At 35.9% G+C, this 13,100-nt stretch overlaps 1 protein-coding gene across 12 annotated transcripts in view; it reads left to right on the top strand.

Annotated features, from left to right (window-relative positions):
* The window catches only part of BIRC6 (baculoviral IAP repeat containing 6), a 245,498-nt gene that overhangs the window by 219,840 nt on the left and 12,558 nt on the right, over positions 1–13,100 (top strand). For 10 of the 12 annotated variants that reach the window (XM_089922371.1, XM_089922372.1, XM_022574123.3 and 7 more), the window contains 4 exons: positions 371–481; positions 3,157–3,374; positions 5,567–5,728; positions 8,668–8,745. In XM_089922371.1, the coding sequence (XP_089778497.1) occupies positions 371–481; positions 3,157–3,374; positions 5,567–5,728; positions 8,668–8,745 (569 nt within the window). Of the gene's footprint in view, positions 1–370; positions 482–3,130; positions 3,375–5,566; positions 5,729–8,667; positions 8,746–13,100 lie in introns of those variants that run through there. The other 2 variants (XM_089922375.1, XM_089922378.1) reach the window with 2 other exon arrangements.

The raw sequence follows: 13,100 nt of genomic DNA, 5'->3' as shown, positions 1-13,100 counted from the left end.
GAAAACAGTACATTAATAGTGTGTAAGAATTCAGTTAAAATTGGCATTTTCACATGTTAGCAATGGAAGAAATAAATGATTCTTCATCATCTATTGCTTTATTTCTGCTGTTTTTGCCTGAATAGATGAAATCTAATTAGCATTTTAAGAATTTAAGCTTTAAAATTGATAAGATTTTTAGCCCTATTAGTTATTTTTATGAAATAGAAAGAAATCTTTTAATTTTAAAATGGTACAATAGGAAGATAATTATGAAGAGTTTGGTAATTTTTCAGAATTCAAATTCTGAACTCTAGAAGTTAATAGTTTTTTTGTTTTACTCTTCGAAAATGTATACTTATGTTATTTATCTTGAAATATTAAATAACAGAAAAAAAACTAGGTGAATATTCAAAGAAGGTGGCTATGAAACCCAAACCTTTATCAGTATTGAAATCACTTGAAGAAAAATATGTGGCTGTCATGAAGAAATTACAGTTTGGTAAGTTGAAATTGTACTCTTTATTTCTTCAGCTCTCATTTTACATTTTTTAATAGTGCTATTGAAATGTGTTCTGGTAAAATTAAAGAATTTCAAACTTGCTTTTACCATGAATTATTCATATACTCTATATATGTGTGTATGTATGTTTATATATACACACATGCAAAAATTTTTATCATCTTTCTATCTCTGAATTTATATCTGTGTTTATAGTTATGTTTGGAAATCATGATTCGGTAGAAACCAGGAAAAAAACAAAGCCAAATGTCTAACAAACAGGCAGAAAGTGGTTTTCTTTCTTTACCCCTCCATGTCTGCATATCCTTGCCTGAAGGAAGCCAAGACCTGGGACTTTGAACCAAGTCTGTTACTCTTACCATTTTAGAATTCCAAGGGATATACCTTTGGAAAATGTAGCGTTTCCCATTCCCAAACTCTTGACAAGTAAGGACTGATGAAAAGATCATATAAGCACCCTTCATAAGGTGCTGGTTTAGGAATAAACACTAGAATTCCAAATTTTGATGACCATTATTAACTATTATTGTATGTCCCTCTTTTTCATTCTTGAGAACCAGCCCAAAGTACATTGACTATATTAAAAAGAACACCAAAGTAGGAGTCCAAAAAAAAATGTAGATTTATGTCATAACTGTCAGAGTCATAGGCCAGAGCCTTTGATTAATGTTAGTCAGCCAGGAGGCTTCTCTCATATCACTTAAAATCATAAACTCTGCCAGTTGGACGTGACTTTAAATGTAATTGAGTTTTGCTATCCATTGACTTTTAGAATAATTTAGAAAAAATAACGGGTTTTCTGTTGTGTTGTTTTTTAGTAAACTGCGTTTTCTAACTTATGTATCAAATATTTTCTCATATCACGATTCTTATACAACTTGATATTTATTGACTGCCTAATATTTTTTATAAGCCTAATTATTTTTTTAAAGTACTTTATATATTAAAAAAAAATTTTTTTTGGCTGTGCTGGGTCTTTGTTGCTCCATGCGGGCTGTCTCTAGTTGTGGTGAGCAGGGGCTAGAACGTGGGCTCAGTAGTTGTGGTGCACAGGCTTAGTTGCCCCTCGGCATGTGGGATCTTCCCAGACCAGGGCTTGAACCCGTGTGCCCTGCATTGGCAGGCGGATTTTTAATGACTGGACCACCAGGGAAGTCCTTGACTGCCTAATATTCTCATATAAAGTACTCTCATTTGTTTAACCAATAACTAGACCTTTAGGTTGTTTCCAGTTTTTTAGTAACGTCTGCAACATCTCAGTGGGCATTATTGCATATAAATATTTGTACACATCCAGGATTATTTCCATAGGACAAATTAATAGAAGAGGAATTGCTGAATCAAGCAGTATGTAGGTTTTTAGCAACTAGCCATTATCTTCGATTGTATATTTTAATAAAATTTTGGTATTAGAAGACCCTGTTTTCTTATAGATATATGATATAAATATTTCCTCCAGGCGTGGGGATAAGCTCATGTATGTATCTGGTGGATTGCTGTTTATAAAACTCAAAGGAAATTTATCCCTGTATTATGTGAAAGGCAGCAGAGTTGAGCAGATGAAATAACTCTGGTTTACAACTTTACTGATAGAAACTACTCAGAAGTCTTGTTGAGACATAGTACATTTGTAGTGCACAGACCCATGACACTGTTTATAGGTCTTCCCCTTTTTTCTAGATTATAAACTTCTTGAAGGCAGATATATTTTCCTGTTTATTATTTAACTGAAAGAGCCTAGCCTAGGACCTAGCACTTAGTAAGTTCTTGGTAAAATTTACTGCATTAATGATAATTATAATGTAGTTTTCATGTTTTTCTGTATATTTAGAATTGTATGAACACAAGATCAAAAGTTACCATTGTTTCTTTGTATTTGCCCTTGTATCAGTAGGTGGTTTTAATTTAGTTTTATAAGATATTTAAATATCTTTGTTTTCATCCATTGGTGGGGTAGGGTTAATCTGAATTAGAGATGTAGTTCAAATCCACTTTTTTTCTTTCTATTTTGTATGGACATATAGCTTGTAAGTAAATCATAACTTTAAGTCCTTCCAAATCTGCCTGAATAAATGGTTAAGAATTAACCCATTACTTATATTCTGCCAAAGTACTTCAAAGATTTCCCTAATAATCCTCTTTTATCCTATTAACTTAAATTTCAAAAGTAATACAGAAATAAACATCAGCCTGTCATTTCTGTTTTCTGATTCCAAATCAGTGCAAATATATAAAGACTTATTCTCTTTTTAAAAATGAAATATAATGAAATACTTCTTGGCATTTCATGTTCTGAAATATTTTGGCAAAAAACATTATATACCATTCATTTTAAGAATAAATGATCTACTACTTTGCATTGTGATTTAAATGCTTGATGTTATATAATCTGCCTGCCAAATTGTAAATTTAAGTTGATTTCTTCCTTTGCTTCCATGACATATTCCATCGCTCTAGCAGCATTAACACACATATGTAGGTATTACGTAAACATTTATAGTTTGTTCTTCTTCCACATTGCAGTCCTCTCCATTTTGTGGGGGAAGAAGGGTTAGTGATTTGTTTATTTGTAATTTTTTGTTATTATGACAGCTATCCTCCATTCTGGTTCTTTTTTTTTTTTTTCAGTGTTTTTTTTTTTTCTTTTCTTTTAGATACGTTTGAGATGGTTTCTGAAGATGAAGATGGGAAATTGGGTTTTAAAGTAAACTACCACTACATGTCTCAGGTGAAAAATGCAAACGATGCTAACAGTGCTGCCAGAGCCCGCCGCCTTGCACAGGAAGCTGTGACGCTGTCAACCTCACTGCCTCTTTCATCGTCCTCTAGTGTTTTTGTGCGCTGTGATGAGGAGCGACTTGACATCATGAAGGTAGAAAAAACAACTTTTTTTCCTATTTCCCTGGCTAATCCAGTTATTCAAGTATTCATATAAAGCACTAGAAATAACATGAATTTAAATAAATTTAATAAAAATTCTGTTGACCATTTTGGACATCAGTGAAGGGAGTCCTTTTTTTTTTTTTGCGGTACGCGGGCTTCTCACTGTTGTGGCCTCTCCCGTTGCGGAGCGCAGGCTCAGTGGCCATGGCTCACGGGCCCAGCTACTCTGCGGCATGTGGGATCTTCCTGGACCGGGGCACGAACCCGTGTCCCCTGCATCGGCAGGCGGACTCTCAACCACTGCGCCGCCAGGGAAGCCCAAGGGAGTCCTTTTCTAATGTTAGTTCAGAGTATGTGGATGAGAGTACTATTCAAAATAAAGATTTAGAAGAAAATACCAAGATACCTTCCCTGAACAAAGGCTGTGTGTAGCCTGTCATAGTTTTAGAACATACTATCAAAGGATTTAATGCTGGCCAGTTGAAAAAAAGTTACAGGACTTCTTCCTTGTAATCCAGAATACTTCTCTCATGTTTTATACTATCAGTCTTCAAAATTTTTTCTCTCTTTTTCTTTTCTAGGAAATTTATGTGTTTACAGACTCATATGATTTAAGTAATGGTAGTACAATAATAAATAAAACCAGCAGCTTTATGTTTTAACACTGTGGTGATCTGCCCTTAAATTCCAAGAGACGCTGCAGCTAGTAATTTTTAAAGATTTGATGCCTGGGGTGGGAGGAACCTTTCTTTACTTCATTTAATTCATGGATTAAATATTGTGTCTTCTTTAGATACACAACTAAAACTATTGACCCATTGATTTGAAAAAGGTTTTTTGCTTGTTTGCATTTTTGTTTTGCTCTTTTGGATAAATTTTCAGTAGAAATCTCTTAGACCTTGCCTATTGATCACACTTTTCCTTGTTACAAACAGTGGAGCTGATTATTGTATGATTGTCTAGGGAAGTATTTTATTGCTAAATAGACCACACAAGTTCAAACTTGTGACTGTTAAGCATTATGCTGTACCTCACATAAAGGATCCCAAGTTGGAGCCCCAAAATATAAATCAGAGTTGTCACAGAATGGGACTCTAGTACCACTTGCCTCCACGCACAGCTGTTCGGGACCCGAGGCTTTGCTGCTCATGTCTTGTATACTAAATATCTGTTGATTGACTCAAACATAATTCATTTAATAATTCTGACACTCACTGTTGGGTTCTCTGCTATTTTTTGGACTACCAGTAACCCTAAGGGAAACATCACACCTACTGTTCTCTCAGAACCTTTTTATCATAAGTTGTTAGGTGAAAACATTTATTCCTCTTACCTACTTGTCTCATTATCCCAGAAGAAAATATTTAAAAGTAAGCTATTTCTTGGACTTCCTTGGTGGCACAGTGGCTGAGAATCTACCTGCCAATGCAGGGGACACAGGTTCGAGCCCTGGTCTGGGAAGATCCCACATGCTGTGGAGCATCTAAGCCTGTGTGCCACAACTACTGAGCCTGTGCTCTAGAGCCTGCGAGCCACAGCTACTGAGCCTATGTGCCACAACTACTAAAGCCCGCATGCCTAGAGCCATGCTCTGTCTGCATCAAGAGAAGCCACCGCAACGAAGAGTAGCCCCTGCTCGCCTCAACTAGAGAGCGCCCGTGCACAGCAATGAAGACCCAACGCAGCCAAAAATAAATAAATAAAATAAATTTATTTTTTAAATGTTAATTTATTTTTTTAAAAAGTAAGCTATTTCTTAAAACATTAACTTGAAGATTTGAAGCAGAAAGTTACTCTCATACCTTTGAGATATGATAATGAATATACCTAGAATCTCAAATTGTTGACAGTAATGTAGAGATCATGAAGGAAAGCTCTTAGAAAAAAAGTAACTTAATATTTTAAAAGGTATTTGCTGTTAAGGTAAGCTTTCCTGCTGCCAATTGGGCATCTCTCTTTTAAAAGCCCATTTTCACCAAAACCAAATCACTTTAATTGTAATTTAAAACTGTTTCCTAGTCCTGTGTATGTTTTTAACTTTTAACTTCATTTTTAACACATTTTGGTAGAGATGTATATAGGATGTAAGAAGATTGTTCTTATTTCATGTTGAATTGTTTTTCTAAATAGTAGCATTTAGGAATAGTAACACAGGCTTTTGTGTTTGTATGTGCATACTAGGTTCTGATAACTGGTCCAGCAGACACTCCTTATGCAAATGGCTGCTTTGAGTTTGATGTCTATTTTCCTCAAGATTATCCCAGTTCACCTCCTCTTGTGAATCTAGAGACGACTGGTGGTCATAGTGTGCGATTCAATCCAAACCTTTATAATGATGGCAAGGTAATGTAATTGCAGTCTTTTGTTTCTAATGCCAAAGTATTGTAACCCAAAGTTTCTTTGTAATTTGAACAGAAATTTTGTTTTAGTTATCATCTTTTCAAAAGTACATGAGTTTCTTTGTGCTTCTTTTCCCTGTATGCAAAGATTAGCCTGAGGAATGAGAGAGAAGGAACCAAAAATGGCAGAAACACAACAGTGTTACAAAGCACTTATAGTCTTAAGGGGTTATTGTGAGGGACTAACTTATTCAGCACATTCCTTGGCCAATTGAGAGCTATCTCCACTCAGAAGATAATAGAGCCAGATGCCTGTCTTTGCCATTCACCTTTCTTTACTTTCTTTTTACTTTGTTTTTTTTTTGCGGTACGCGGGCCTCTCACTGTTGTGGCCTCTCCCTTTGCGGAGCACAGGCTCTGGACGCGCAGGCTCAGCAGCCATGGCTCACGGGCCCAGCTGCTCCGCGGCATGTGGGATCTCCCCAGACCGGGGCACGAACCCACGTCCCCTGCATCGGCAGGCGGACTCTCAACCACTGCGCCACCAGGGAAGCCCCTGTTTACTTTCTATATCTTCAATTCCAGTTATCTTTTCACAATTACCTGAAGATACTATCCATGTTTTCTATGATACGTACCATTGTGTACCATTATTTTTAAAGTTTAATTTGTGTTAAAATGTTTTATATTTTCTTGTAAGTAGGAAGATGCGTTCCTGTCTCCACAAAAATAGTTAACGAAGAGGTATAATAAAAATCATTTCATATGGCAATAAACCTTTAAAAATTCGATTTAAAAGAATAATCATCACCTTTCAAAGTAATTTTGGACAGTTTGATGAAATTTCAATAGTAAATTCCATGCTGAGAGTATTTAATGTTTAAAAATTACTAGAAGGTCAGAAGAAATTTCTCGATTTCATAAGCAGACTCTTTGCTGATGTGAGAATAATAGATGCTTGAAGTTGATCTGGTTTATTAAAGATGGCCCAAGTTTTCCCTTGGTTTTGTCTTCCTATTTTTAAAAAGTGCAGCCTGCCTCCGATCTGTGCTTACAAGTTATCATTTTGTCTTCACCATAAGCTCAAATCATAAAATTGGAATTCATTTTCTGGGTTTATTGTAGGATACTTAACCAGAGGTAAACCTTACTTTGTTGGGGAAAGCAAAGAACAGGTCTTTTATAACTGGGCAAATTAGACAAAGTAGCAATGTTGACTTTATTCAAGAGAGAGTCTGGAACTTGAATAGAGTTTAAGTGTAGATGTTAAGGATTATTTAAGAAATTACTTCCTTGGACTTCCCTGGTGGCATAGTGGTTAAGAATCCGCCTGCCAATGCAGGGGACCTGGGTTCAAGCCCTGGTCTGGGAAGATCCCACATGCCACAGAGCAGCTAAGCCTGTGCACCACAACTACTGAGCCTGCGCTCTAGATCCCACAAGCCACAACTACTGAGCCCACATGCCACAACTACTAGAGCCCGTGCTCTGCAACAAGAGAAGCCACCGCAGTGAGAAGCCTGCGCACCACAACGAAGAGTAGCCCCTCCCCCACTCGCTGCAACTAGAGAAAGCCCACGTGCAACAACGAAGACCCAATGCAGCCAAAAATAAATTAATTTTTAAAAAAATAGAAATTACTTCCTTAAGACTTACTGGTATAGGGAAGAGGTTTAGAGTTTGAGATTCCAGTACCCTGAATTGTATAGTCTGTTCTATTATACATTGGGACTAACATTTAACCTTGGGATCTAGATCTGTAGTTAGGGAGAAGATCCCTGCCATTGGTAGTCACAGGGATGCTCTAAAAACCAGGTGGGATGGTATGTATGATAGTGCTTCAAACAATAATTCACAAAACTGTTCAGATACAAGTCTTTTAAAATTATTAATGAATTTATCTACTAAACAAATTGATGTATTTTGCATTATTGTTTTCACAGAGCATTAAAAGAATAGCAAGGAGATGGACTTCTCTGCTTTTTTAAGGACCACTTATTTTCTAAATCTGTTGCCCATTACATGAAATTATTAGTTTACAAGTACAGATAACATGTCCCCGGTTCTCTTTTTCCTGGAGTGACTGTTGACCTGTGTTTGGCAGATGCTTTGAGTTCATTCTTGCTCTTTGAGTGAACAAATAACTAATGCGTCTTCAAATTTGTTCTGAGGAACTCTGGGGATCCTCAGGACCCTTCAGGGAATCTGCAGGGTCCTCCCCTTTTCCACTTCATGTTTGCGTGAGGCCAGATTTTATTCATACATTTCAAGCAAAGCAATATATAACAACAAATCGAATGTAGAGGCAGGTATGAAATCAAGATGTCTTCTACTGGGCTTCCCTGGTGGCGCAGTGGTTGAGAGTCTGCCTGCTGATGCAGGGGACACGGGTTCACGCCCCAGTCTGGGAAGATCCCACATGCCGCCGAGCGGCTGGGCCCGTGAGCCATGGCCGCTGAGCCTGCGCGTCCGGAGCCTGTGCTCCGCAACGCGAGAGGCCACAACAGTGAGAGGCCTGCGTACCAGAAAAAAAAAAAAAAAAAAAAAAAGATCTCTTCTATTAAGCTATAACCCATTTTCAAAATTTACAGAATTTTGAAAGAGATTTTCTTAAATGTAAAACAATACCACTTTTCCTCACCAAAAATTTTTTTGTTGTTTGGAAAAGAGTTATTTTTCATTAAAAAATATGTTATTTGTATTAATGTGTAATAGCTGCTAACTCACTTTTCATTATGAAGAAATTGTAATGCCACACAGATCTGGATCACATTTGAAGATACCAATTTGTTTTAACAGACCAACCCTTAGGGTTTTCTGGGGGTACATAAAACTGAGATACTTTGACATAATAACATTTCAATTTTATTTCTAGTTCAGGCAGATTACTTTTAAAAAGCACTCCTTTCAATCCTGTTTATACTTTTCTCCCTTCTTCCTCAGGTTTGTTTAAGCATCTTAAATACATGGCATGGAAGACCAGAAGAGAAGTGGAATCCTCAGACCTCAAGCTTTTTGCAAGTAAACAAATTTCTCTTACAATTTCACTTAGAAAATAAGGAACCATCTTGGTTTAAGAACATTTTTTTTAGCGACCAAGAATAAACATAGTAAACCATAAAAAATAAAAAGCTAGATTGATAGGAAGTACATACTAAATAGCTTATAGCTGAGCAGTTAGTACAATGGAGTTATAGCTCATTTTGAGTTTAGAATCTTAAGTTAGGACATTAGAATTTTCTTTTTGTCAAAATTCCCTTTTAAAAAATCCCTAACTTGCCTTAAAGTACACTCTGGTGCAACAAGATCAGGCAAGACAGATTAGCCTCTTCCATCTCCCAGTCACTATAAGGCTCAAACTCAGGTGAGTAGAATTTAATAACTACTAGTGTTACATATCTCTTCACACATGATACGGTTCTTCTGTAATCTAGTTAATAATGGGACTCAGTGCTTCCCTGGTGGCGCAGTGGTTAAGAATCCACCTGCCAGTGCAGGTGACACGGGTTCGACCCCTGGTCCGGGAAGATACCACGTGCTGCGGAGCAACTAAGCCTGTACGCCACAACTACTGAGCCTGTGCTCTAGAGCCCATGGGCCACAACTACTGAGCCCGCGCTCCTAGAGCCCGTGCTCTGCAACAAGACAAGCCACCACAATGAGAAGCCCTCCCACCGCAATGAAGAATAGCCCCCAACTTGCTGCAACTAGAGAAAGCCCGCATGCAACAACGAAGACCCAACACTGCCAAAAATAAAATAAATAAATTTTAAAATAAAAATAAAAAAATAATGGGTCTCATCTGAGGTTTAGAAGTACTGTCCTGGAATTCATAAAACTTGGGATTTGCCATTCTTATTTGGCAGAGCACTTAGCACACATGTTTCATAGTCTTGAATTTTTTAAGTTAATTTTCACAAGCCATTTGAGTACATAAAATAAAATGTTATATAGTATCCCATCAAATTTTCTTTGCTGATGCTTTATCTTAATAGTTCAGAATTCCAGCAAAGAGACAGACATATTAATAATAGGAATTAACTTTGTTGCTTGATCATTGAGGAAACAGAAATAAACCACTGTTGGTGCATGATAGTTTAAACTCACATTTGCAGTTTAGCGTTTATTTTAAGAAAGACCACCATAAATTATGCCCAGGTAAGCCTGTTAAAGTTGACCTACCTTGAAAGGATTCTTTTCCTACATTCTTACATTGAATTAGGTAAAAGATATGAAAAATCATTCTTTAGGATGTGACTTTTTTAGGTTCTCTGAAAAGACCTTGAAGCAGCCCCGTGAATTAAATAGTACTGTAATATAAGTTTTTCCTTTGTGCTAATATGGAGACTCAAGAAAAACAGAGATGATATGATTCATGCAAAGTAACTAAGGAAGTTACTAGAATGTTCCCCCAAGTAACTATAATACTTCTTCATTTGAGAAATGACTGTGTAGGGGGAGGGATAAATTAGGAGTTTGGGATTAGCAGCTATAGGCTACTATATATAAAATAGATAAACAACAAGGTCCTACTGTATAGCATAGGAATCTATATTCAGTATCTTGTAATAACCTATAATGGAAAAGAATATGAAAAGAATATGTGTATTCGCTTTGCTGTACACCAGAAACTAACACAACCTTGTAAATCAACTATACTTCAATTTAAAAAACTAAAAAAGAAATGATTGTCAATTCTAGTTCAAAAACCTTAAAATATTTGTCTACATGTATGTTACTCTTGTCAACAGAAACTATTTTTATGATCAGTTTTACTCTGAAAGGAAACTCAGAGATATCCTGTTTTTCATGAAGTAAATTAGACTTACCTGAGAAGTGGAATCAATTTTTGAAATTTTTGTTGGATTTATGTAGTTTTAAAAATAAATTTACAGTTTTCAAAGTTTTTTAGTTTAAAATTGGATTGGCTTTTAACTTTTATATTATCTGTATGTCTAATATATACCAAAAATCCTGTGAAATAAAGAAACTTATTCTGAAGTGTTTAAATTTTACAACTTTGAAACCTTACTACACATAAAGTATGATCTTTTCTGTATTTTCCCTTTAGGGTTTTTTGTCATATACATAGTTTGCATAGTCATAATTAACATAGTAGATAATTATTTGTATATTGCTTTGTTCACCTAACATTAGAGCATATCCATCTTCCCTGTTTACAATTTTATAATTTGTAAATGCTATGTAATAATCTTTTGAGTTCATATAGTATAATTGAACTATTTCAACCACTGTTGACTAAATATTTCACTTTTATTATTTTAGTTTTACAAATAATACCATTATTATATGACTTTCTCTACATTTTAGATAGTTTACTGAATATAGATTTCCAGATCTGTGACAAAATTGACTTGAGCAAGAACAAGAGAGGCTGTATCTTTTCTGTGGCAAGAGTGAATCGCCTTGTTTTGTCCAGATCTTAGGGGAAAACTTTCAGTCTTCCCCCATTGAGTGTGATAATAGCTGTGGATTTTTCATAAATTCCCTTCATCATGTTGAGGACATTCCCCTCTACTAGTTTCTTGAGTATTTTTAACATGAACAGATGTTGGATTTTGTCAAATGCTTTTTCTGCATCTATTGAAATGATTGTATTATTCTTATTTTTTATTCTATTATTATGATATATTAATTTTTTGATATAAACCAACTTTGCTTTCCTGGGATAAAGCTCAGTTGGTCATGGTGTGTAATTCTTTTTGTATGTAGCTGGATTGTTTGCTAGTGTGTGTGTATATATATATGTGTATATATATATATATATATGTAGGCCATGCTGAGCGGCTTGCAGGATCTTAGTTCCCCAACCAGGGATTGAACCCTGGCCCAGGCAGTGAAAGCGCCGAGTCCTAACCACTGGACCGCCAGGGAAGTCCCAGTTTGCTAGTATTTTTCTTAAGGATTTTTGTATCCATATTTCTAAGAAATACTGGCCTGTAGTTTTTTGTGTGTTATACTGCTTTATAAACATCATACTAGAAACAAATGCATCTAGTTAGGAACACATTGCCCTTTGTTGTCTATTAGATTCGTTCTTCAGAGGCAGACTACAGAGCCTTAGGAAAAATTACTTAATTTCTTTACTTTTTAAATTTTATTTATTCTTGGCTACGTGGGGTCTTTGTTGCTGTGCACAGGCTTTCACTAGTTGTGGCGAGCGGGAGCTACTCTTCGTTGCAGTGTGCAGGCTTCTCATTGCGGTGGCTTCTTTTGTTGCGGAACACAGGCTCTAGGTGCACGGGCTTCAGTAGTCGTGGCACACAGGCTCAGTAGTTGTGGCTCGTGGGCTCTAGAGTGCAGGCTCAGTAGTTGTGGCGCACGGGCTTAGTTGCTCCGTGGCATGTGGGATCTTCCTGAACCAGGGCTCTCATCCGTGTCCCCTGCATTGGCAGACGGATTCTTAATCACTGTGCCAAAAGGGAATTCCCATATGTGACTGGTTTTTAATGTTGCTGTAATCTACCTAAAATACATATTAATGCGTTATGAATAGTTTGTTCCAGTTGGATGTTAATAAAGATGTCATGTGCAAGAGGAGTTAAACATATTTAATGTCACATAATCAACCATTTATAAATATATTTATAATATAATCATATATAAATACTACCATTTTTCTTAAGATGGAAAGTTCTGGAAATCAGCCACTGATTATAGTTCTACTCAATAGCAGCATAATTTTCCGTAGAGGAGGATGCTTACTATTTTGAAAGGCTAAAAGCATTTTTAACTAAGACTGTTTCTTTCCATTACCCTAAACAAGTTATTAGTTTGTATAACATAGTTTCTTGTTGCAAATTAATATTTTGGATTGTATACTCTGTACTTTCCTGTGTTTGAAATACCTATAATGAAAATTTTTAACATACCGGACCAGGTCAAAGAATTAAATCTTCTGACAAGTTATAATTTGAAAATAAAGGCATTCATAGGAGGCAAGATTGCTGACTGGTTATGCCCTGGTAGGGTTAAAATTTTTGTTTGACACAGAACAGTGAAAGGAAGCTGTTATATGGTTCTTGATTTAGTCAGCCTCTGAATAAAATATAATGAGAACATCTTGCAGTTTTGTGGGTGCTAACATAAAGCTAAAGAGGAGAGGGACTGTAAATTCAGCCTATGAATAAAAGCTTTTTTGACTCTTGACTTTATGAAAATGTCAAAGAACTGACTAAGAATCGGTGAACTTCCACTATGGAATGCAAATATATTCTGTTTATTATTAAGTATAACTTATATATAGTATATTATGGTACGTAATAGATATTTTTCTGTTAATTACCGACTCATTTTCAACTCATTCTAAGAAAACACTTTAGCCAGATGTGGCTATGATAAATATTGGGTTTTTT

This window comes from Delphinapterus leucas, chromosome 13 (assembly GCF_059928025.1).
Source record: "Delphinapterus leucas isolate spDelLeu-1000000601 "Yukka" chromosome 13, BTC_Dleu_Yukka2, whole genome shotgun sequence".
In the NCBI taxonomy this organism is placed as follows: domain Eukaryota; kingdom Metazoa; phylum Chordata; class Mammalia; order Artiodactyla; family Monodontidae; genus Delphinapterus; species Delphinapterus leucas.
This window is presented reverse-complemented; position numbering and strand designations above follow the sequence as displayed.